Source organism: Lathyrus oleraceus, chromosome 5, assembly GCF_024323335.1.
Source record: "Lathyrus oleraceus cultivar Zhongwan6 chromosome 5, CAAS_Psat_ZW6_1.0, whole genome shotgun sequence".
NCBI classification, from domain to species: Eukaryota; Viridiplantae; Streptophyta; class Magnoliopsida; order Fabales; family Fabaceae; genus Lathyrus; species Lathyrus oleraceus.
The window spans coordinates 261,544,479-261,567,847 of record NC_066583.1 but is presented as its reverse complement, the minus strand read 5'-3'; the positions used below and the strand labels follow the sequence as shown (position 1 = coordinate 261,567,847).

The 23,369-nt window shown below is 35.5% G+C and overlaps 2 protein-coding genes across 2 annotated transcripts; one reads left to right on the top strand and one right to left on the bottom strand.

The window, feature by feature from the left end:
• The first annotated feature begins 1,186 nt into the window (after positions 1 to 1,186).
• LOC127083729 (phenylacetaldehyde oxime monooxygenase CYP71AN24) lies at positions 1,187 to 3,248 on the top strand. The gene is made up of 2 exons (XM_051024060.1): positions 1,187 to 2,150; positions 2,440 to 3,248. Exons 1-2 carry the CDS (start codon positions 1,254 to 1,256, stop codon positions 3,064 to 3,066), a joined length of 1,524 nt encoding a protein of 507 aa, XP_050880017.1. The 5' UTR covers positions 1,187 to 1,253; the 3' UTR covers positions 3,067 to 3,248.
• A 191-nt stretch (positions 3,249 to 3,439) lies between these two features.
• Positions 3,440 to 18,658, bottom strand: LOC127083727 (protein POLLEN DEFECTIVE IN GUIDANCE 1). The gene is made up of 11 exons (XM_051024059.1): positions 17,833 to 18,658; positions 16,960 to 17,111; positions 16,650 to 16,753; positions 16,111 to 16,199; positions 15,933 to 16,006; positions 15,146 to 15,296; positions 14,867 to 15,034; positions 5,234 to 5,331; positions 4,993 to 5,115; positions 4,132 to 4,200; positions 3,440 to 4,050 (listed from the first exon to the last, which is right to left on the bottom strand). Exons 1-11 carry the CDS (start codon positions 18,443 to 18,445, stop codon positions 3,844 to 3,846), a joined length of 1,848 nt encoding a protein of 615 aa, XP_050880016.1. The 5' UTR covers positions 18,446 to 18,658; the 3' UTR covers positions 3,440 to 3,843.
• Between the last annotated feature and the right edge of the window lie 4,711 nt (positions 18,659 to 23,369).

Genomic DNA, 23,369 nt, shown 5'->3' with positions numbered 1-23,369 from the left:
CATATTTGTATTGCGGGGTGAATTTTGATCAAGAAAATTGATGAACAATCGAAGAAAAAGAAACTAAAGAACAACTAATCAGTTGAAAGTAATAATGATTCACAAAATCAAACTGAATGATTCACACAAATCAACAACAATTCAGTGATTGAATGATCTCGATGAAGCAATTTGCAGCGGAATCAATGAGTAAAGAAGAAGAAGGATTGAAATTGGAAGAAGAAGATTCAAGATGAAACTTCTTCATGATGGCTCTAGATACCATAACATGGAATGTGAATCATTCTTCATTATTTGGAAATGAGATTACAAAATTTATATATACATGGGTGTGAGTCCATCCTATCTATGATAGATCTTCTCATGCATGATAGAAACTCATTAACAAATCTCTAAGTGTCACTGCTAACAACAACTTTCTGTATTAGAAAATTTCCTTTAAAAGTTAGTAACAACTTGCCATATTTGGAAAGTTGGATAAACCAGTTAGTTCATTGTTGAATGACAACTTGCAATACATTCCATTTGGTTATGGGAGAAGGGGGGTCCTGGAATTTCATTTGGACTTGGTTCTACTGAATACGTGCTTGCTAATATCCACCGTTGGTTTGGTTGGAAGGTGTACTCCTTCGAAGGAGGTCAAGCTCTTCCATTGTATATGTACAAAAAAAAAACTTTTGAATAATGCAGCCATATGTTAAATACTCAACTTGGGATTTTGATTCAAGTCTTGGTTATATTAGTCTTTTTATCTATTTGAATCCGGTGCTATGAACTGTTAGTTTTGTTATTAGATTTGTGTTAGTCTTTTAGAAGACATTTGATCGTTCGAGAGATAATAAAATAAGATTTGTGTTGAAACCATGTTGTCTGATAAAAATCAGTGATTTAGAAAACTGTAAATAATGAAACTTGTTATGACATGTATATGGGAGAAATCTGCCGACACACCGATTAGAGTAAAGGGGTACTTCTACACACCCTGTGTTATTCTTCTTGTAGGATCGAGTATACCAATCCCAACCATTCTAATTCTTTTGAAGTTAAGATTTTGTATTATATGGGTCTGATCAGAAGAATGGCGTCACCTCTACCACCTAAATGCAACACGTACGCATCTTTTTTGTAGCTTCTTACGGTACGAGGTTAATTTCTCGGTATTTAAACACATGCATAACGAATCAACAACACACATCAAATCAAATAAACAAATAAAAGATAGATATTTTCAAGTACTTCATATCAGCAAGAAAATGTTAAGAATGTTCCAAGATCTAAATACCACCCTTTTCATGTTTCTTTCCTTCATCATCAGCATACTGCTGGTGTTCAAGTTCACAAGAATAAACAAATTAAACCTACCTCCATCCCCACCTGGATTGCCAATAATTGGCAACTACCTTCAGCTAGGAACTCTACCTCATCGTTCTTTTCATTCCCTATCACAAATGTATGGTCCTCTGATGCTGTTGCAGTTTGGCCAGCTTCGTGTGTTGGTGGTTTCCTCAGTAGATATGGCCAAAGAAGTCATGCATACACATGATACCATTTTTGCGAGCCGGCCGAATCTGACATCAACAAAAGCTTTACTCTATGGATGCAAGGACATTGCGTTTGCATCTTATGGTGATACATGGAGACAGAAAAAGAAACTGTGTGTGATTGAATTGTTGAGTCAGAAAAGGGTGCAATCAGTACAGTTTATTAGAGAAGAGGAAGCGATGGCATTGGTTGAAAAGATACGTAAAGCATTGAGTTTGAGTGAAGGTTGTTGCACTGTGAACCTTAGTGAGATGTTGATAGCAACTGCAAACAACATAATCTGTAGGTGTATGTTTGGAAAAAAATACGACGCTGATGGTTGCAGATTCGGAGAACTTGGCAGGCAGATAATGGTTCAAATTTCAGATTTTAGTATTGGAGATCTGTTCCCTTCGTTGGGTTGGGTTGATGTTCTTACTGGCCAAATTAAAAAATTCAAAGCTACTTTTGAAGAAATGGACGATTTCTTTGATCAAATAATTGTAGGACATAGGATGTCCAGGAGAGACCCCAACAAGAAAGATTTCCTCGACATTCTGCTTCAACTTCAGGCTGATGGTCTTTCAGAGTTCGACCTCACAGAAAGTGACTTAAAAGCAATCTTAATGGTTTTCCTTCCAATCCCTTTCTCCACGTGGAAAACCAAATCCATTGACAATTTATATTCAAATACCCATCAAGATTTTGGATGTGTCGCAATGGCAATTAAAATATTGGTTTAATTTAATCTAACTAATTAAAAGCTCACGCTATATTAAAATACTAATTCATAAAACATCAGAAGTTGTTTTTATATTAGCATGAGTTGATTGTCTGACAGTGGCTAATAAGCATTATAATCTTGCAGGGTTTTATTCTTTACATAATCCCAACTGTTTTCTGTTCCCATATTTTCAGGACATGTTTTTAGGAGGAAGTGACACAACTTCAACAACAGTTGAATGGACTATGACAGAACTTGTAAGAAATCCAGCCATAATGAAGAAAGCACAGGAGGAAGTAAGGAGAATTGTAGGGAAAAAAACAAAAATAGAGGACAGTGATGTCGATCAAATGGACTACATGAAATGTGTAATCAAAGAAACGTTGAGGATGCATCCAGCTGCTCCTCTTCTGGCTCCTAGAGAAACAACATCTAGTGTTAAACTTGGAGGGTATGAGATTCCTGATAAAACATTGGTATATATCAATGCATGGGCAATCCAGAGGGATCCTGAATTTTGGGAAATGCCAGAAGAGTTTCTACCTGAGAGATTTGAAAATAACAAGGTTAATTTCAATGGTCAAGACTTCCAATTTATCCCGTTTGGTTCTGGGAGAAGAAAATGTCCTGGTATTGCGTTTGGGCTTGCTTCCACCGAGCATATGGTTGCTAATCTTTTGTATTGGTTTGACTGGAAGCTACCTACAAATGACGATGCATCTCTTCAAGAAATAGACATGACTGAGAAATTTGGGCTCACTGTCAACAAGAAAGTTCCTCTTCGCCTCCAACCAATACCATACAATAATTTCATAGAATAATTTCACACTTCTTTTAATGCTTGTATCTTTATACTTGTTCCTCTATAGTAAAATAATAGGAGAGAAAATAAAGGTTTTCATCTTTAAACACTGATCATCATAGCTTATTTTGTTTTATGCTTTTGTAACTTGTTCTGGACAAGTTTATGCAAATAAATTTCAAAATAGTCGTTAGTGACTTACACAGTCAAGCAAGCAAGTTGGGCTTTCTCATGCGTCTTCTCTCATCTCTGCTTCCTCTCTTCACAAAATCCCGCTTCAAGACACACCAGCATTAGAGAAACGGACTGGTTCAAATCTCTTTCCAATGGCAATTAATATTCGTTTTTATGCATTTCTATGTCTCTATTGGAACCCGTTGAGCACCCTGATGTAACCAAACACACTTTGCATTGCCTTTAAGGAAGATTGGGAAGTAACTTTGTTTGCAAAATTTAGAATGGAAGGGGAGGCATGATTACAACCCATGACAACTACACAGCCTATTTAACTTTCTATTCTTATTCTGTAAAAATTAAAAAATTAACAAAAAAAAAAAAAACTTCTATCCTTATTGTGTAATCATCAAACTATACTTTGCTGTCAAAATTGGAAGGAGAAACCATCTCCAGGTTTGTCTTATCAAAAGACCGATAAAGTTGTTCTCATATGTGCCATTCACCGATGATTAAGCAAGAGCTGAGCCATGTCAGAAAAGTCTCCATGTCCTTTGGGCACATGAGTGTGATTCCCTGGGCAGCAGATCACATTAACTCAAGAAATATTTGACCTCCTAAACTAATCTGCATGAAGGTGATGCTTCCTCCTTCGGCAGCGATTAATATACCAAGTGGCATGTTTCTGTAGGCCCATACCCATGAGAACCTTGAGGCTTGTGAGCATAACATAGGTCATTGTTAAAAAAAGCAGAATCCAGAAAATTTTCCATGGAAGAGGATTTTGAGGAAGGTTTGCAGCATATACTGGGGTTAGAACTCGAATAACCTAAGAACAAGTAATGAAAGGAAAAAATATAAAGACATCAAATTGGATGCAAACAAACATCTGAAACTCATTTATGCTTACCACACACGCCGGAGCAAGCGGGACAAAAGTTAGGTTTTTCTTTACACCCTCAGTTTGCAAATTTAGAGTCTACATAAAGCGAAAATTCAAGGTCAGGCATATATTCTTAACAGGCTAAAAGGTTAATGCAATGTTATTGTCATAATATAAAGACAGAACTATACATATTTCTTAACCTACTATTACTAATAGTGGCTTTCTCTGGTGTCCGCTAAATTTTTGTTTTGATACACTACACTTCTATGCACTAATACGTAATACTCCCTCCGTTTTTTAATTATAAATTGCTTTGAGAAAAAAAAAATCAAATTATAAGTGGTTTTGCAATACCAATAAATCATTAATGCTATTTTCCTATTATACCATTTTGCAAAATCCTTCATTATTTATCTTTTTCATTCATCGATGGTAACATTTCTTAATACATGTGAAAATGTTTAAATGACTCTTAGTAAAAAACATGAGGTAGTATTGTATAAGAAACTCCTACATGGTAAAAAGAAATTCATTTTTTAACATTACGGAATAAACAATGTAGGTGGGGGGATAAATCAGAAAATTAAATCAAAGACACTCAAATGAATTAAGAAAAAAAGACAATTTTTTCAATATAGAAACCTGAACAGTAAAGATTATTTCTTTATTGTGGCAAATAACTCCAAAAGGCATTTGAAATATAGATTGGTGGAGTATCTTGATGCATTGTCAAGTTTGTTGCTCAAAAACCCAATAAGGCTATCAGCTCTAAGTAGCAATTCGAAAAAAGATACCACATTATCAAAGTGGTTCCAGCTGTATATTAGCTTTCACAACAACTAATCATATAGCTTTCATAATATACACGTAAATCAGCTGAAATACCTGTTTACATAGGTCTTCAAGGAACTCAGAGTAGGCAATGGGCTTAATATCATTGAATTTAGCAATGAATGAATGCTTGATAATATCAATAACCATTTCACATACGTACACCAAGAAGATATTCTGGATCAAACAAAATATATGTCAGGAGCAAGACTAAGGCAAGAAGAGAAATTGATTCCACACGACAAACTAAATTTATTCAACAAATTGTAGGAGCTAAAATATTTCCAAATCTTACATAAAGAAAGCTTTCAAACCAGGGACCCTCTGCCTCAAGAATATTCTGAGCCAAAACGAATAAGATAAATGCTGAAATGTGAAATCTCTCCACAGAATCTGCTTGCCACCATAAGAAATGGAAGGAAATAAAAATAAAAATTAACAACTTATGAGACAAAATGAAAGAAAAAAAAAAACAGATGGTATATTAGAAAATTAGAGAGGGTGAAGTGTTCTTCATCTAGAAACGAGAAAGAAATAATTCTGTTATGAAAACTATTATAAATTTGACAGAAAATGATTCTACTATTACAGGAAATAGCCCACTTCTATGTATAAGGACGAGCAACTACTCAGTTACAACTATGCTGCCTCGGCATAGAGTGTTTGTTACAATTGCAATCTAATTTGCTTTGCTTAACATAAACAAAACAATTACAGATATAACTAATACACTTGGTACATTTACTCTAATATCTACCCTTCAAATCCTGGAAGATTTCTCTCTGAGAGAGTACTCTTGTCAGCAACTCGGAGTCTATAACTGCTATGTGTTGAACTACCAGGGTCTTATTGATCACCCTCTCAATTAGAAAAAAGATATTCAGCTCCATCTGCTTTGTTTTGGCATTTAAAACAGGGTTGCGTGACAGAGCCACGGTGCACAAATTGTCACAAAATAGAAAAGGAGTAGTAAGAGGAACATTGAGCTCTTTTAGAAGAAATTGCAGCCAAGGAACCATTACTGAAGTGGTAGCCAAACTTCTGTACTTAGCTTCAGTACTAGTTCTGGCCACCAAGATTTGTTTCTTAGACCACCAAAGAAACAAGATTTGGTCTAAGATAGATACAAGTCCCTATGAGGACTTCCTATCATCTGGATCAACTCCCTAATCAGCAGCAGAGAATGCAGTAACCAACAGGGGTTTTGAGGTTGGAGCAGGATTGAGCAGCAGTCCATGATGAAGAGTACCTCTAAGGTATCACACAATTCTTTTGACTGCAGTCCAATTAGGCACGGCAACAAGATCAGAACCCGGACGAACCCTCCCTGATTTTAATGCGGAAATATCGATCTAATTAGGGGCAGGGGCAGGGGCAGGGGCAGGGGCAGGGATACCCGCCCTACACCCACCGGCCTACTTAAAATTACTAAGTCATCCTTGTATTTATTAGGCTTAAGTACATACTTTGGCCACAATTTTGTGATGTTCTCTGTGAAGCACGGGTACTCAATTTTAGGCAAAGTACCGGTACCAGGTACGTACCGGGTACCGGTACACGTACGATACTCTTATGGTACATACCGACACCGTACCCATACCTTGTTTTTCTAAAAATGTCATATTCTGTACCAGTACAGGTATCGCATACCTACCCGTACCGGGTACCGGGTACCGCGTACCTACTCGTACCTTTGCAACGCAGGATGTTCCCAAACAAATTGCGGTTTCAAAAAAAATCATGTGAGTTTTGTATGAAGCACAGTTATTAATAGCGGCCGCTCCAAGCGCTATCTCGAGATTCTCTCCCGGTGCGGAAACCCTCCGCTACAGAGGAGCGGCGCGCATCCCAGTTTTGGATAGCGGCCGGGAAAGCTGGGATAGCGGGTTAGAGGAGCGGAGCGCTTTCCAGTCTAGAGTGGTTTTCTTCTTTTAGGGCTTTTTTGGAGTGCGAAAAGACCTTTTAACACTTAAAAAGTTTTTAAATTGAAAAAATTGTTGTAGTTATCCATGTTTTCTCCTCTCCTTCGTGTTTTTTCACCTTTCTCCATCACGTTTCTTCTGTTTTCTCCTTTTCTATTTTGTTCTTTATCCTGTTCTTCTCTATTCATTGTTTTTCTATTCGTTTTCAGGTTGTTTTTTCTTTCATATCATGGTTTTTTTTTCCTTTCTTTTAAAATATATTGATTTTGGGATGAATAATAATATAAGTAGATTATGCATATAATTAGTCCAAAAAATTATCCCACTATCCGCTATCCCGCTATCCCATTTTTGGGGTCGGCCACTCTCCGTTATCTGGGATTAATTACTCTGGTATGAAGAATTCTAGTGTGGGGAATTTAAATTTTACATCCAACGGATTTGATTATTCGAAGATAATGTGTTTATGGATGTGACAAACATTATTTAAAAAAATTTGAACGTTTGTTGTTTATGGTATGATTAATTTATGTTGAATGTTTCTATTTAATTTAATTATTTGTTTTTGATGCTATGAAGAAATGAAATACAAATATTCGAAAACACAAACATGTTTTGTTTTGTTGAAAAAGTTACAATTTCTGGGGGTGGAGGCAGGGTCGTTAATGCTGAAAAATTGCCCCCACAGCGCCCTGTTGCCATACCTAAGTTCAGTGGCTTTCAAGAGATTGGGAGAGAAATTGACATGCTCTGTTTACAGAGAAACTGCTTTCTAGTCTTGTTATGCTGGTAAATATTGCAAGACACTGACCCCAGAGACTTGTAATAGATGAGGTCACTAAGATAAATAAATCCCATTTTGGAGAGTTTGAGATTAGCAACCATGAGGTGCATAAGCCTTTAGCATCACTCATGTTTGTATTAGCCAGAAGATCTCTAATATACTTTGTTTGAGAAAGGACTAAGTTGTCATTGGAGAGATGAGATTACTCAATTCCCAAAAACTAATCAAGGTTACCTAGTTGTTTGGGTAGGAGCTGAGCATTCAGATTTGAAACCAGATGTTGAATGTGAGATTGAGAGTTTCCCGTGACAATAATACCATATGGATAGATCAACGTGAAGATGGAGTGACAATAATGCCATATGGATAGATCAACATGAAGATGGAGTAGGTGGGTCTGGTAACTGTGTATAGAGAAGGCATCATACTTACTTACCCGAAAGACAAAGCAATGTAAAGCTGCTGTGAACCTTTCTACCCAGATCTATGGTGCTTGCTTGAGGCCATAGATAACTTTATTTAGCTTGCATACTAAGGATATGTCAGTTGAGAAACCCAGGTGGTTGTTGCAAGTAGACTTTTTCATTAAGTAACAAATTTAGAATGGCCTTATTCACATCTAATTGGGCGATATGCCATTTTCTTGAAATTGCAAAAGTGAGTATTGTCCTTACTATGGCAAGTTTGGATGCTGGGGAGAAAGTCTTGGAAGTCAAATCCTAGATGCTGAAGGAACCTATTTGCAACAAGCCTTGTATCCATTTACACCCAATGGAACTTCTACTTGGAGGGAGAGAGGTGAGGGTCCAAGTGTTGCTGTTAAGAAGAGCATTGTATTCCACATAGATAGATGACTGCCACTTTGAACATTTAAGGGTTAGTTTGTAAGAAGTAGGTTCAAGCTTAGTAAATAGAAGTGTGGGATGAAGTCTAGGTTGAGTATTCTTAAGTTGAGTATTCTTAAGGTGAATTTTGTATGGTTGGGGAGGGATAGTAAGAGAACTATGCACAGAAGCATGAGAGGTAGAAGATGACACAAGTGAAGTGTCTGAATCAGAGTGGGGAAGAGGCTGGAATGAATTCTGCATTGATGTGTATGGGTGAAATGGAAGGGAAACTTTGACTTAAAATAAGAGAGAGAATAAAAGACATTTGAATAAACTATATGTTTAAAAAACACTACGGAGACTGTATTATATAGAGAGATTTACAACAAATTACATGCTATAATCAATGTGGGACTATATATACAAATATTTTTAACAATATATACAAATATTAACACTCCCCTCAGGGTTGAGCATATAATTCAAATGCACCAAGCTTGTCACATATATAATTAGTTCTGGGACATTGCAAGAATTTTCTAAGCACATCTGTCAATTGATCATTAGAGTTGACAAAGGTTGTGACGACGTCGCCTGATTCAATCATTTCTCTGATAAAGTGACTGTCTATCTCAATATCTTTGGTCCTTTCATGGAAGCCTAGATTTGAAGCAATGTGCAATGTAGCTTGATTGTCACAAATAAGTATCATTGGTCTTGCTTCTTCAATTTGAAGTTCCTTGAGTAACTATTTTAACCAAATGAATTCACATGTTGCCATTGTCATGACCCTATACTCTGCCTCGGTGCTTGATCTTGCAACTACATTGTGTTTCTTCCTTTTTCAAGATATAAGGTTTCCTCCAACAAATACACAATACCCAGAGGTGGATCATCTATTATTAGGTGACCCTGTCCAATCAGCATTGGAGATCCTCGAAGTTCTGTGGTACTATCCAATTATTTGAGTATGTCCTTTATCTTCATACACGAGACCTTTTCCTGGAGCACATTAGATGTATCTCAGAATCCGGATAACATCTGCCATGTGTTCCTGACAAGGAGAATTTAAGAATTGCCTTACCATACTAACTACAGAAGAAATATTCAGACGAGTGACCGTGAGATAATTCAACTTTCCAGATAGTATATGATTCCCCCTGAGCAACAAACTCAGGTGGTTGCTCCATATATACTTCCTCTTCAAGATCACCATGCAAAAATGCATTTTTGATGTCAAATTGATGAAGAGACCAATGTCGAATGGCTACAATGGCGAGAAGAAGGTAACATCGACCGATATGAGGTATCGTCATAGAGTAGGTGAATAGCAACGATAACCTTTTTGGGATCGATGATAACCAAGAAAGACACACTTTAGTGATCGAGCTGATAGATTATCAAGTTCAGGAGAGAGATTGTGTACAAAGCATATAGCCCCAAAAACACAGGGAGGAATTGGGTGAAGGAGGAATGGGGAAAAATTATTGAGTGAGGTATTTTGTCGTTAAGGACAGATGAGGGCATGCGATTTATAAGATAACATGTCGTTAGCATAGCATTCCCCCATAACTAGAGTGGAACATTACCATGGAGAAGTAGGGTATGAGTGGTTTTTAAGAGATGCCTATTTTTGCGTTCGGCTACTCCGTTTTGTTGAGGTGTAGGGGTTTTCAAATCCAAACCGATCCAAATAAAAACCGCAAACCGATCAAAAAAACCGAAAATCGCAAAAAACCAAAAATTATTGGATGTGTTTGAATGTCATTTTGTAAAAACCGCTCGGTTCGGATCGGATTTTGGATTTATTTTTCAAAACCGATCTAAACCGAACATATTTTTATACTTTTTTATTTTTTATTAGTATGATATGTTGTGTTAATTTATTATTAGATGATACTTACTTTTGTAAATAATATTTATTAGTTTGATTTAATCTATTTATTTTTATTATTTCATTTGTTTCAACCATAAGCAATCATTATCATTTTGTAAAACTTTTAATATAGTATATGTTATATATTAATATCAAACTTATTATTTATAGTACTTTTATAATATTAATAAAAATATAATTTGTAATTTGGATATCTAAAAAACCAATCCAAAGCAGAAATTGGATCGGATCGAATCGAATTTTTTTAACAAATCATCCAAAAGCAAACCAAACCGCGAGTAAATTTATCTTTGGATCAGTTGATATTTTGCTTCAAAACCGATCCAAACCGCACCACGAACACCCCAGTTAAGGTGTACGAGGGCAAGATGTTTGGTGGAATATACAATTGCTGGACATAAAAGTTTGAAATTGTTGGGATAAGTATTCACGAGCATTATCACTTCTTAAGGTACGAATAGACACACCAAACTAAGTTTTTATTTCTTTATAACATTGTTCAAAATTAAAAAATAATTCAGATCTATTTTTCATTAAAAATAACGTGCAACGTGAAAAAACATCAATAAAGGTGACAAAATAAAGTCGCCGGGATCGGCCACCGGACGCGCTTTCACGCGTTGTGCAAGTGGCTTCTAAGAGTGAAAATTTGGGGAACGGTCGTATCGGAGGAGGCGCTTCTGCTGATAGTGTTGGCTTGCCGGAAGGTAGCCGAAAACAGTAGCATCGGCGGTGGCAATGTGATGGTGGTCAGAAAATCGATGTCGAGAAGACTCACGCCAGTGAAAGGAAGGCAAACCGGAGTTAGGACACGGTTTACCGGAAAAACGTTATCACTAGAAAACAATGAATCAACCGAGTAAAGCACAGTGAACGGTTGGCTCTCAATAGGCTCTTATACTATGTTAAAATAAGAGAGAATGAGAAACATTTGAATAAACTATGTTTTAAAAAGTACTACAGAGACCGTATTATAGAGAGAGAGAGAGAGAGATTTACAGCTAATTACATGCTATAGTGGATGTGGGACTATCTATATATACAAAATATCTTAACAATATATACAAATATCAACAGACTACAAATAATATCAGTGGCCTGATTAGAAAAGGGAGAGTGTCAGGTCCAGATGAATGTGTAGGTATGTGGGAGTAACTAGAAGGGGGCTAGAATTGGAGGGAAGATTGAGTGTGGTATTGTGGAAGGATGAGGAAGGAAATGGGATTGACACATTACTGGAATTGGTTGGGAAAGGGAAAGTAGGTGAGAACATTGTGGAATAATGTAATTCGAGTTCATTGAATATAACATCCTTTGAGATGTATATTCTCCTATTATCACTAGCTAGAGACTTGTAGACCTTGTGGTTAGAAGAGACTATTAGAGTAAAGTGTAGGAAAGCAAACAAGGAAGAGACTATTAGAGTAAAGTTTAAGCTAACCTACACTTTACTCTAATAGAGACACTCCCTTTAGTGATATGCAAATTTGTGGAGATTTTAAGGCCTAAAGTGTGGATAAGAGGCATAACAAAAGGTTTTAAGAAATTTATAATCAGGAACGGCTTTGAGTAGAACAAAATAAGAAGAGTTCATTGCTAGAGTAACGGTGAGCATTCTGTTTATAAGATAAGTTGCAGCTTGTAAGGCATAGTCCCTAAACTTGAGTGGAGGATTGGTTTGAGCTAATGGAGTAAGTCTAGTTTCCACAACATGTCTATGTTTCCTCTCAACATACCCATTCTAATGGTGTGTGTAAGGGCTAGTTAGTATGTGGACTATACCATGTTAGGAAAAAATAGGAGAAGAGTTTGAAACTCCCCAGCTTCATTAGTTTGTATTGACTTAACCTTAATCTTAAACCGAGTTGCAACAATATGTGAGAGTTATGTGGACTTCAGACTTGAATTTAAGTATTAAAGTCCATGTGCACTTGGTGAAAGCATCACAAGTTAACAAGTACTTGTATCCAGATGATGAGGTCATAGGCGTAGAACCACGGACATCACCAAGAACCAATTCAAAAGGAGCGGGATAAGAAGTAGTTAAAGTAAATGATGGTAATCTTTGAGCTTTGCCTAAGCAACAAGCAGTGCAGAAATCTAATTTTGTTGAATAAGTATAGGAATATTACAAAGTGTGTGAGTAGCTTTAAGTGCCATGTGGTGTACAGAGAAGGGCCTAATTCAAAAGGGGCGTGATGAGAAGTAGTTAAAGTAAATGATGGTAATCTTTGAGCTTTGCCTAAGCAACATGCAGTGCAGAAATCTAATTTTGTTGTACAAGTATAGGAATATTACAAAGTGTGTGAGTAGCTTTAAGGGCCATGTGGTGTACAGAGAAGGACCTATTCCAGTGATATTTTATTTGCATTAGAATTCAAATTTATAGGTGTAATGTGGTGAGAGTGTTAACATAAGGTGACTTGTGATTGATAGACCCAGATTTTGTAGGTTGTAGTTGATCAAAGAAGTAAAGGTCATCTTTCCCAAGTGATCCTTGCAGCAAAATCTCAAAGGAAGTCTGAGATTTAAAAAGACACAAATCAGGATGAAACTCAGAATACCACATCGTTCTTAGCAAATTGACTCACAGAAATTAAATTCTTAGTGATATTAGGAACCAATAATAAGTTGTGGAGAGTGAGAGTGGTGTGTGGCTTGTGTGATGGGTGAAAGGTTGTGGAACCAATAGAAGTGGTAGGCAAGCTTTGTCCATTTCCAAGCATTACTTGATCTGATCCCGATACATGAATGCTTTTTTAGAAATTATAAGCATTGTGAGTGGCTCCTGAGTCAGGATACCATTAAGAGGTTGAAAGTTGAGAATTATGACCTTCTTTTCTAGTGAGATAGGCTTGAGGTTGTCTTGATTGGAACTGAGGTGTAGGTAAGAAAGGAAGGTCTAGGAGGGAAACCAGGAGGAGTTCCATGCCACTGAGGTGAAGTTGAAGAAGCTAACCACCGACTGGACTGATTTTGTTGAGATAAAGCATTGAGCCAATGATGGGGCAATAAGAGTGAATTGTATGTAGGGTTTAACCATCATCACGACTTTACGTTGATTTGAGTTTTCTGAAATTGATCTAAAGCAGCCCGTACCTCATGTGCGTGAACACAACGAACGAGGAAGGACTGAATCGAGAGAGCTGTGAGAAGCCACGTAAAGAGCAATGAATCCTCCAGCTGCCACGTCAAGTACGCAGGGTTTTCAGTGTCAGACGCACGATCCTCAATAATGAGGTATCAAATTGGAATAACTGAATTTACGAGATGGAGATGAAGCTTGTGAATCCAGATGATTCCTTCAACTTGCTGCTCCCAGGGATGAAAATTCAAGTCACCATGCTTGATACTAACGTGTCGAGCAAAGGTTTTGAAGATGTTCTTCATTCAAGTCATCAAGCTTGATACTAACGTGTCTGAGCAAAGGTTTTGAAGATGTTCTTCGTGGAAGATCCATCTTGCAGTGTAGATGATTGTTCAGTTTCAGAATTGGAAGCCATTATTAATATTATGGACCATAGGCTCATAATACCATATTAGAAAAGTAAAGAGTGTGAAATGTTCTTCATCAAGATCAATCTAGAAATGTGAAAGGCGCAATTTTGCCATTGTCATTGATAGAAAATGATTCTACTATTACAGGAAACAGAGCCTACTGCTATTTATTCATTCATTTCATTTGTCTCTTCCTCAAAATAAGGAAGACAAATAAACTAAAATCACTGGAAAGACAAACTCAGATTCCAATCTTTGATTGCGTGGGAGACAAAACCTGAATCCTCAAATCGCTGGGAATAAACTAATGCTTTTCTTTATCAACCCTCATTATTTTTAAATTATTCCATGACTGATGACCAAACCTATTATATAGAATAAAATACAATTACATTCCTAAGTGTCGATATATTTATCATTTCCATTAAAAGACTTTGCATTCTCTTTCTGATTCTGCAAAAGTAGACTCTGTTTCGAACATGCTCTTAGAATTATATAACAAAAATAAAAGGAGTCAAACAACTTAAAGCAAAAGTTTTTTCTGATACTAAATGGCATAGGATCAAGGTGCCAAAGAAGGCAAAACTAAGTCTACGCACTAATACAAGACTCAAATAATTGGATTGGAAAAAAAAAGCTCAAATGTTGAAAGTACCTTCCTCGCGACATTTTTTTGTTTGGTTAAGTAGCCTAATGACTAGAGTCCATCTTATTAAAGATGAACAAGTGGGATGTCGCGGGTTCAAACCCGCGCCCCTGCATCCGATGTCCCTATACAGCTACGAACTGAGCTATCTTAACGGGACTCAATTCGCGGCATTATTAATAAAAGAATTGCGCATAATTATTAGAATACCTATTGACAAGACTAGCTCAAACTAATATTACAGTGTAACAAATTACAGAAACCGTTTTCCATGTTTGAATTTAGAAGCATATATATCTACCCCAAATAAGCTGAAATCAAAGAACACAAACTGTAGTAAGAAAGATAACTTACCAAAGTAAACCAAGCTGTGAACATTATCCTTGCTGTACCGCTTAAAAACATTGCCTTTAATCTCAGCAAAATTATTTGACACCAGCAAAGCTAACAACGCATTGTTGTGAGCAACTATACAGGTAGATAGAGTGATTGCCTGAGCTAATAAGATAAAAGAATGAACAAGTAAGACTGGTTAAGGAACTCAATAACCGACCCTGAAGTTCTTTTTTTTTACAAAAGAAAATAGTTATCCAAACAACTGGGGAGAAAAGTCAACCCAATGAAAAAGGATATTTGAAGCTACCACAGCTAAAGCTTGGTCACAGACAAATCTCCAAAGCCAGAATCTCATATTTTCTGGAGGGCAACTTGCAAGTCCTTCAGCAGAATGAAATGATGTTTGCAACACATCCCCATTAAAACTTTGACACAGTTTATCAAATATCTGCAAGAATTTCAATTATCAGTTACAAACATACAGTATAAGTCTCATTATGGATATTATGATTTTTGTCACTTATGAAATAAGTAGAAAGTAGGTAACCACGAGTAACATCTCTAGCTGCATAGATTACAATTTCAGTATCTGTGAACTGATGAACTGTTTAAGCACCAAAAGGCCATGGCATACCCATGTGGATGTTTCAAAAAAAACTATCATCGGATTATTTGTATCATTCATTAATCCCACTCCTATTGTTAAATTTCCCTTTGGGTTTGGGGCTGTCCCAAATCTTACCTAAGGCAATATGAAAAATAAAACAGCTTTTTCTTTTTGTCAGTTTACTACTTTATATGATCAAATAATGGGTGTGATGACAAACTAAACAAGTTGGAGATGTGTATTTGATACTAAAAATTTTTAGATACAGCAAATTTTGATTCCATCAAATGTCATAGTTTCATGATTTACATGTAAAAGACAAAATTTTGTTCTTCCAATTACTGTAAAATTCCCTTTGTCCCTCAGAAGATCTTGCTCACAAACTCAATAACATAAATATACAGTGTGGTTAAATTTTGCAATATGGGGAGCTAGTAACTCCCCATAATCCAAATTTGCAAATGAATTTATGCTCACCTCTAAAACGTTGTAGACCACATACAATTTTATTGTTCCTTGACCACGGATCATATGATATATTAAGCTGATATCTGAGGAAGCAGGTTTGAAAGACATAATAGAACAGAATTAGTATAACATGAAACCCGGTCAATACAAAAAAAAGTACAATCAGAGGAGTAGAGAATCACTGCACCTGTTCTCTGCAAAAGAATAACTCCACAGCTCATAATAATAAAACATCCGAAATCTGACAATTCCATTGTTGAGAGCCTCTTGAACTGTCTGTCACAAGCATGATTAGGTCATATTGTAACACTGAAAACCATGATAGACTATCACAAATTTTAATAACAGAATACTAAATGGACCGAATAAGGGGAATACTAATCAAAGCCCATGAACAAGTATTAAGGAGAGATTTGTCAGCTACAAGAAAATCATTGACTAACTCAATCTGTATATAAACTAACAAGTTCTAAACATGTATCTTATATTTTCAACTAACACACTAGTTTGGGATGACATGGTCCAAGGAAAACCTTTTGTTTCATTGTTCCAAGATTTACAACGATATTTAAAGCACTAGTACGATTGTACTCGATGAGCACGGCTTAAAGACAAGTCTAAATTAAGGAAACTGATGCTGTAAGATTAATCTATCACCTAAATCCTCACATTAGGCCCAACTAACATTTTATTACAAGGGGAGAAAAATTAAGAAAGGAGGCATACCTTGTCTTTAGAAGCCTCCAAATGGTCATCAAGATCCTTGTTGGCATAATGGTTAATAACGAAAGAAATGAATCGAAGCAGACAAAGAAGCCAACATCTATAAGCTGCAATTGCACTCCATGTTTAAGATACCAGAATACAAAATGTAGAATGCCTTGACAGAAATATGCAATATAAGTTGGCTATTATGCATTAGGTGGAAGGTCTAAATTTTACTTCTTTTCCCCTACCTTTGGAGGAAAAGTACATGAAACTAAACCAGAAATCATCTTTATTTATTCTTCCTTATATTTGAGAAAAAGAAGTGTACCAATTCGCATCTCCATGGCAAGCGGAAGATAGTGTCATAAACTCTCTCTCTTTCTATTTCATTGCCAAGAGTAGTTGTGCTTCGTAACGAATTCCCATTGTACATTTCCTCCAAGAAGTATGCTACAGGAGACCTATCTACTGTGAACACATCTGACATCAAAACATATCACCAAAAGGTTAGTTAAGCCAAAAAGCACACACAGTATGAGTAAATTAAAATGACAAAGTAAGAGAGTTGAGCAAAAAAATGCTTCACATAAAATTATCTGAGAGACCGTTTTACTAATACTGAGTCATAAATGAGCTGCTGGAGCATAATCAAAAACCGGCAAAGGATTTTAGCCCTGTCAAAACTGCCATATTTATCACAAAGCACATTACATATAGGGACACAGGGACAGCCGAACTTTCATTTCCTTGACATCACACCAAGCCTATGTGTAATTTTGTTGTAACATAGATTGAAAAGAAAAATTGAGGGAGAACATGCAATGTAAGAAAACCTATAGAGCTAGATAGTAACTGATTGGATGCAGGCATGAACTAGAATACCAAAAGAAAAGCCGCACTTGCAAACTACTAAAGAATTTGGATCCCAAACAAACTCCACCGTAATAAAAGATAGAATTATAGAATGGTATTTGAAAAATGATTAGCATACAACTTTTTTTGAACAGTTGGCTGTTTCTGAAACTAATTCTAGGTCCTAACATGAATCCAGTTTGCTCAACTAAAGTAGTATTGATTAGTTTAATTTCCATCAAATTGCAAGTTACAGTATGATCACATACTGAATTCCGAGAAAACTTTACAGAAAAGTAAAAGATGCAATGTTGCATGCAGAGCAGAGCAAAGAACGTGTGCTACTCACAATTCGGATCTTCTTCCATTATCCGCTTCCAGTCAACCGATTCTACTGTTTCCGATTTTGTAAGGACAGTCCTTTCCGTTTCTTTTCTCGGTGTCTCCACCGGACTCTCCTTCACACAATCATCGCCCACCCGAATTTCACCGGAATCGTCCACCACAGAAGCAACTAAATCCTCAGAACTGCTATTCACATTCCTTTGCCTCAATTCACCGAAATTAAACCCTTCTACACTCCCACGCACGGTCGTCGGAAACGAAGAACCAACCTCAGGCGCCGCAGTAACACCAGAGATGCTCGTTTCACTAGCTTCCTCATACACGACGCTTCCTCCATTACCGCAATACCTCATTGCGTCAATCCCGAAACCGTTACACGCTCGTCCGTTTTCGAGCGGCAATTCAATGTTCCGGTTCGGATCGCCGGAATCAGCGACGGAATCAGCGGGATCGAGAGGTTTCTTCTTCTTCTTGGATGCTCGGTTCTTACGTTTCTTGCGATCGGGTAGAGTTGGTGGATCCGATTTGGAACGATGGAGGAAAGAATCCTCTTCAATGATTGGATTTCGGCGGAGAACCTCGAAGGAAAGCTTTGTGTTGCCGGTTCTCGACGCCATGGAAAAAAGAATGAGATGGTGAAATTGAGTATGAACGTTGAGAATGTGAAGAAAGGGGTTTTGGTTTTTTGATTACATGTGATTGGAGAATTGAGTTAGGATTGGGGCGTGTCGTGACTGATTCGTCTCAATAGAATCAATCACTGTTTTTGTTTGCGAGTCCAGCTTTCATTAGCGCTCTACCTTCCCACTGCTTTTTTACCCCTTTCAGTTATCATCACTATCACGGTTATGCATGTATTTTTTTATTAATTTTGCCGGTGAAACTTTGTATTTTATTGTGTTTCTATAAAGATTTGGGTAAAAGCATAATTATATTAAGCCATTTAAATGTTATTGATGGTGTGCAAAAATATGAATAATTGCATTAAATTAAAAATTGAATTATTTAAATATATATGGTAAATAATTCAGCTGATTAAATTTAAATAGTTTAATTAATTATTTTAAATTAATGTCCACATCCGTCTGTCTGCTTTTATATTTATTTTTTTATTTTAATTTGTATTTTTTATAAAATAATAAAAATAATAAAATAAAAGAGATACGAAAATTGCCATATAACTGATAATATAAAAAATTGAAATTCAAAACAAAAATTGAAAATATATAATTGAAATAAAAATAAGTTGCACCAAATTTTGCCTTTATATGTAATTATAAATTATAGATTATTCAAAATACTTTAAAGAAATATATGGAAAAAAAATATATACAAAAATCTGAAAAATAAATAAAATTCTATAATAAAAACTGATCTTTTGAAATTTTGTTATATTTCTAAAAAAAACAAAAAATTCAAAAAAAAACTGTTTATCTATACAATTTGTTTTTAAATTGATTTTAAATTAAGTTTACTCCGAGCCTATAATTAAGTTGAAACTTTTTATCTATAATTAATTTTTTTATAGAGATGGTTATTAAAAATTAAACTGATATGTGATTTGTTTCAATGCACTTTATGTTTCAATGCACTTTAGTACAAACATTTTTAGTTAGGTTACATGTTAGAAAATTTTAAAATAAAATTTTAGTATTAAATAAAATAATATCTTAACTTTTAAAAGTTAAATACACATATTTTAAGACAAATGTTTAATATTTTGTATTTTAGCTTAAAGTCGCATGTTAGTATTAAATGTGCAGAGAGAACTAGTTTTTATGCACGAGAATGTATGATTAAATTTTATTTATGATAAATTTCATAAAATTGATCATAGTATAATTACATATAATATTCATCACACTTTCAATTAAAAAATAAATAATGTAAAAGAGGGGTAAATAAATATAAAAGAAATATAATAAAAAACAATACATCTGAGTTAAAAAATAATTATAATAGATCACTAATGTTGAATTTATGAACAATAAATGTTCATGGGTGTCTTTAAAATGATAAAGAAAAGTGGAAGTGAGTAAATGTGAATAAATGTGGAAAATGTTCTCAAGTATTAAAAAAAAAATATAAAGAGTTATGTTCATTAACTCAACAAAAGGACAAAAGAGGATAAAGAGTCACACGGACAAGTGTGGTGGTGCTAAGCATTATGTCATTTGTCTCCTTCATACACTCATTCGTCGGTGTCGTCACCGACAACACCGACTCCGGCTCTGGGACCGGGTCCGAGGGCGTGGGCGTAGAGGCGTTAGTGACGCTTTGTAGGTGGCACTTGCGCACTTAAGTGTTGCTGAATAAAAACATGCAACTTTTGAAAAATGTTGCTATAGGCGAAACAACCCAACTTTTGTAAAAAGTGTTGTTGAAATTATATTGTTTCATCAAGGATCGCAATCTTACGTAACAACACAAATGTGGCCTATAAATAAGTTATTCTAAATTCAGAAGTTACATCACAAAACAGATATCCTCTTCAGAAAATTCCAGATTCCCTTCCCTGCATTTTAGTTTTCATCCGTCTTGTGCAAACTCGAGTATATGCTGAAGTATTCTGAGTATTCCTGCATAGAAACTCTAAGACATTCGTTAGTGCTTGAAATATTATAAGGAAAGTGTTTCATACGCGATTTCAGTCTAGATTCATTTGATCTAGAAACATTATCTAATAGTTTTATAGTATCTCAAATCATAGCCAACGACGCTTTTGTTTCAAGCATCAAAGTGATGAACCAGGACCTTGTCAAGTTAGATCGTTTCGATGGAACAAACTTCACCCGTTGGCAAGACAATATGACGTTTCTATTAGCTGCCTTGAAGATTCATTATGTCTTAGATTCTGACTTGACACCAATTCTAGAACCAACCGAAGATGACACTGATAAAGTCAAGAAGGAACGAAAGAAACGAAAGGAAGATGAGTTGCTATGTCACAGACATATTCTGAACGAATTATCTTATCGCCTCTATGATCTATACACTGATACGCAGTTTGTAACAGAGATCTGGAAAGCACTCGAATTCAAGTTCAATGCTGAATAGGTGGGTATCAAAAAGTTCTTAATATATAAATACTTTGATTTTAAAATGTTAGACTCCAAGCCTATTCTTGCACAAGTACACGAATTCCAGATACTTGTGAATAAAATAAAAGCCATAAAAATAGACATTCCAAAAGCTTTTCAGTTGGTGCAATCATTGCAAAGCTGCCACATTCGTGGAAAGGATGCAGGAAAAAATTGTTGCATAGTTCTGAGGATTCCCCATGGGAGAAACTTCAGAAACACCTTCCAATCGAGGAGGAGACGAAGGGTAGAGAAAAGTCAGACTCCGTTGGATACTCTAAAGCCAGTGTTGTGACTGTTATGTGTCTGAAAAACCATATCACTTTGCTCGAGATTGCAGGTATAACAAGTCCAAAAACGAAGTTAAGGTTGTTCATGCAAATGACGACGTAATTGCTACGGTGAATGAGATTATGGCAATCAAAGGCAAAGTGCAAGGATTGTGGTATGATACATGTGCTATTGTGCATGTTTCTTATGACAAATAAGCATTTAAAACCTATTCTGAAGTAAACGATGGACAAAAAGTGTATATCGGAAATGAAGTACGATCTAGAGTCGTTGGAAAGGGATTCGTAGAACTAAACTTCACCTTCAAAAAGAAAGTCACTCTTGTTGATGTACTCCATATCCCCGACATGAATAGGAACCTTGTTAGTGGGAACTTTTAGGGAAAATCGAGTATTAAGTTTGTATATGAATCGGGCAATCTAATATTGACCTGTAATAGTGTATTTGTAGAAAAATCATATTTTACTAAGAGAATGATCAAATTTGTAATACGGATAATATTATTAATGGAATTTATAACTTGAATCTATTTCTTTATGAAATTCTATATTAGCATATATTGGTATTATTACTATGAATAGACTAATTAAATTTGGTTTGATCTCATGCAATATTTATGATTTCAAAAAATGTGAAATATGTGTCAAATAAAAAATGATCAAGAAACCTTTCAAAAATATTGAAAGAAAATCAATTTTGCTTGATCTGGTGCACTCTGATTTGTGTGAATTTAATTGCATGCTAACCCGTAGGAAAAAACGGTATTTCATGATGATTGCTCTAGGTTCACACATGTATATATCTTTTAAAACATAAAGATGATACTTTTAATGCCTTTAAATTTTATAAAACGGAAATAGAAAATCAATTAAGTAGAAGTATCAAATTCCTTAGAAGTGATAGGGACAGTGAATACTTTTCTACATAATTTGATGCATATTGTGAAGAATATGACATTATACATGAACGTTCCACGCCTCGTACACCATAACAAAATGGTCTAGCCAAGACAAAGAATCGAACATATCAAGAAATGATAAAGGCTATATTAATGCATTCTGAATTGTCATTTAATTTGCAGGGTGAAACATTATTATCCATATGTCATAATGAATAAGATTCATTTAAAGTTAACCGGTATTTCTACATATGAGATATGGAAAGTTGGATCCCCAAATATCTATTATTTTAGAGTATGGGTGTGTGGCGTATTAAAAGAATGTGGATCCTAAAAGAACTAAATTGGGTCCTCGAGGGATCAAATGTGCTTTCATAGGATATGCATCCAATAATAAAGCATATAGACTTTTAAATTGGGAGTCTAACGTAATTGTTGAATCCTGAGATGTTGAGTTATTTGAAAACCTTATCACGGATGATAAGGAATCTGATATTCCCGTAAATGAAGAATCTTGTGATGAAGACTCTCCACGAATTGTTGAAGTACAACCCGAAAGTATCTCGTGGATTGTTGAAACACAACCTTAGTATATGATAAGCAAAAGAGCCCGAAAAGCTAAAGTTCTAGGACTAAATGAAATAGATTCTCAACGCATTTCCTTTTATCTAATTGAAGGAAATTGCGAGAATGATGTTCATAAGATCCCTATTATTCTCCAATTAGAAGATGATCCAAAAACCCATAAAGAAGCAATGGCTTCAAGGGACTCTTCCTTTTGAAAATATTATATCTAAGACGAAATGGATCCGATCATTTCAAACCACACTTGAGAACTTATCGCTCTTCCAAAGGATTCAAGTTTCATTGGATATAAATGGGTGTTTAGAAAGCAGTATCATGATTATGGTATATTAAACACCTATAAGGCTAGATTAGTAGCAAAAGGGTTCAGACAAAAGGAATGTGTTGATTATTTCAACACATATGCACCAGTAGCAAGGACGACGATAATAAGAGTATTTTTTGCATTAGCCTTTCTAAATAACCTTATAGTTCATCAAATGGATGTTAAAATAACATTCTTAAATGGAGATTTCGACGAACAACTAGAAGGTCGTGTGCTTCCTAGAAATGAACAAAAAGTATGCAAACTTGTCAAATCCTTATATGGATTAAAATATGCACCAAAACAATGGCATCAAAAGTTTGACTTTGTCATACTTTCAAATGGATTTACTCCAAATTCTTGTGACAAATGTTTGTACACAT

Excerpts from the sequence above, each read along its gene's own strand:
- LOC127083727 (XM_051024059.1), bottom strand. The coding sequence starts at position 18,445 with ATGGCGTCGAGAACCGGCAACACAAAGCTTTCCTTCGAGGTTCTCCGC. Across the intron at positions 17,112-17,832 it reads AATGGAAGAAGATCCGAATT|ATGTGTTCACAGTAGATAGG; the intron begins GTGAGTAGCACA and ends TTTTGATGTCAG. Across the intron at positions 16,754-16,959 it reads TGCCATGGAGATGCGAATTG|CTTATAGATGTTGGCTTCTT; the intron begins GTACACTTCTTT and ends GTGCAATTGCAG.
- LOC127083729 (XM_051024060.1), top strand. The coding sequence starts at position 1,254 with ATGTTAAGAATGTTCCAAGATCTAAATACCACCCTTTTCATGTTTCTT. Across the intron at positions 2,151-2,439 it reads ACTTAAAAGCAATCTTAATG|GACATGTTTTTAGGAGGAAG; the intron begins GTTTTCCTTCCA and ends CCATATTTTCAG.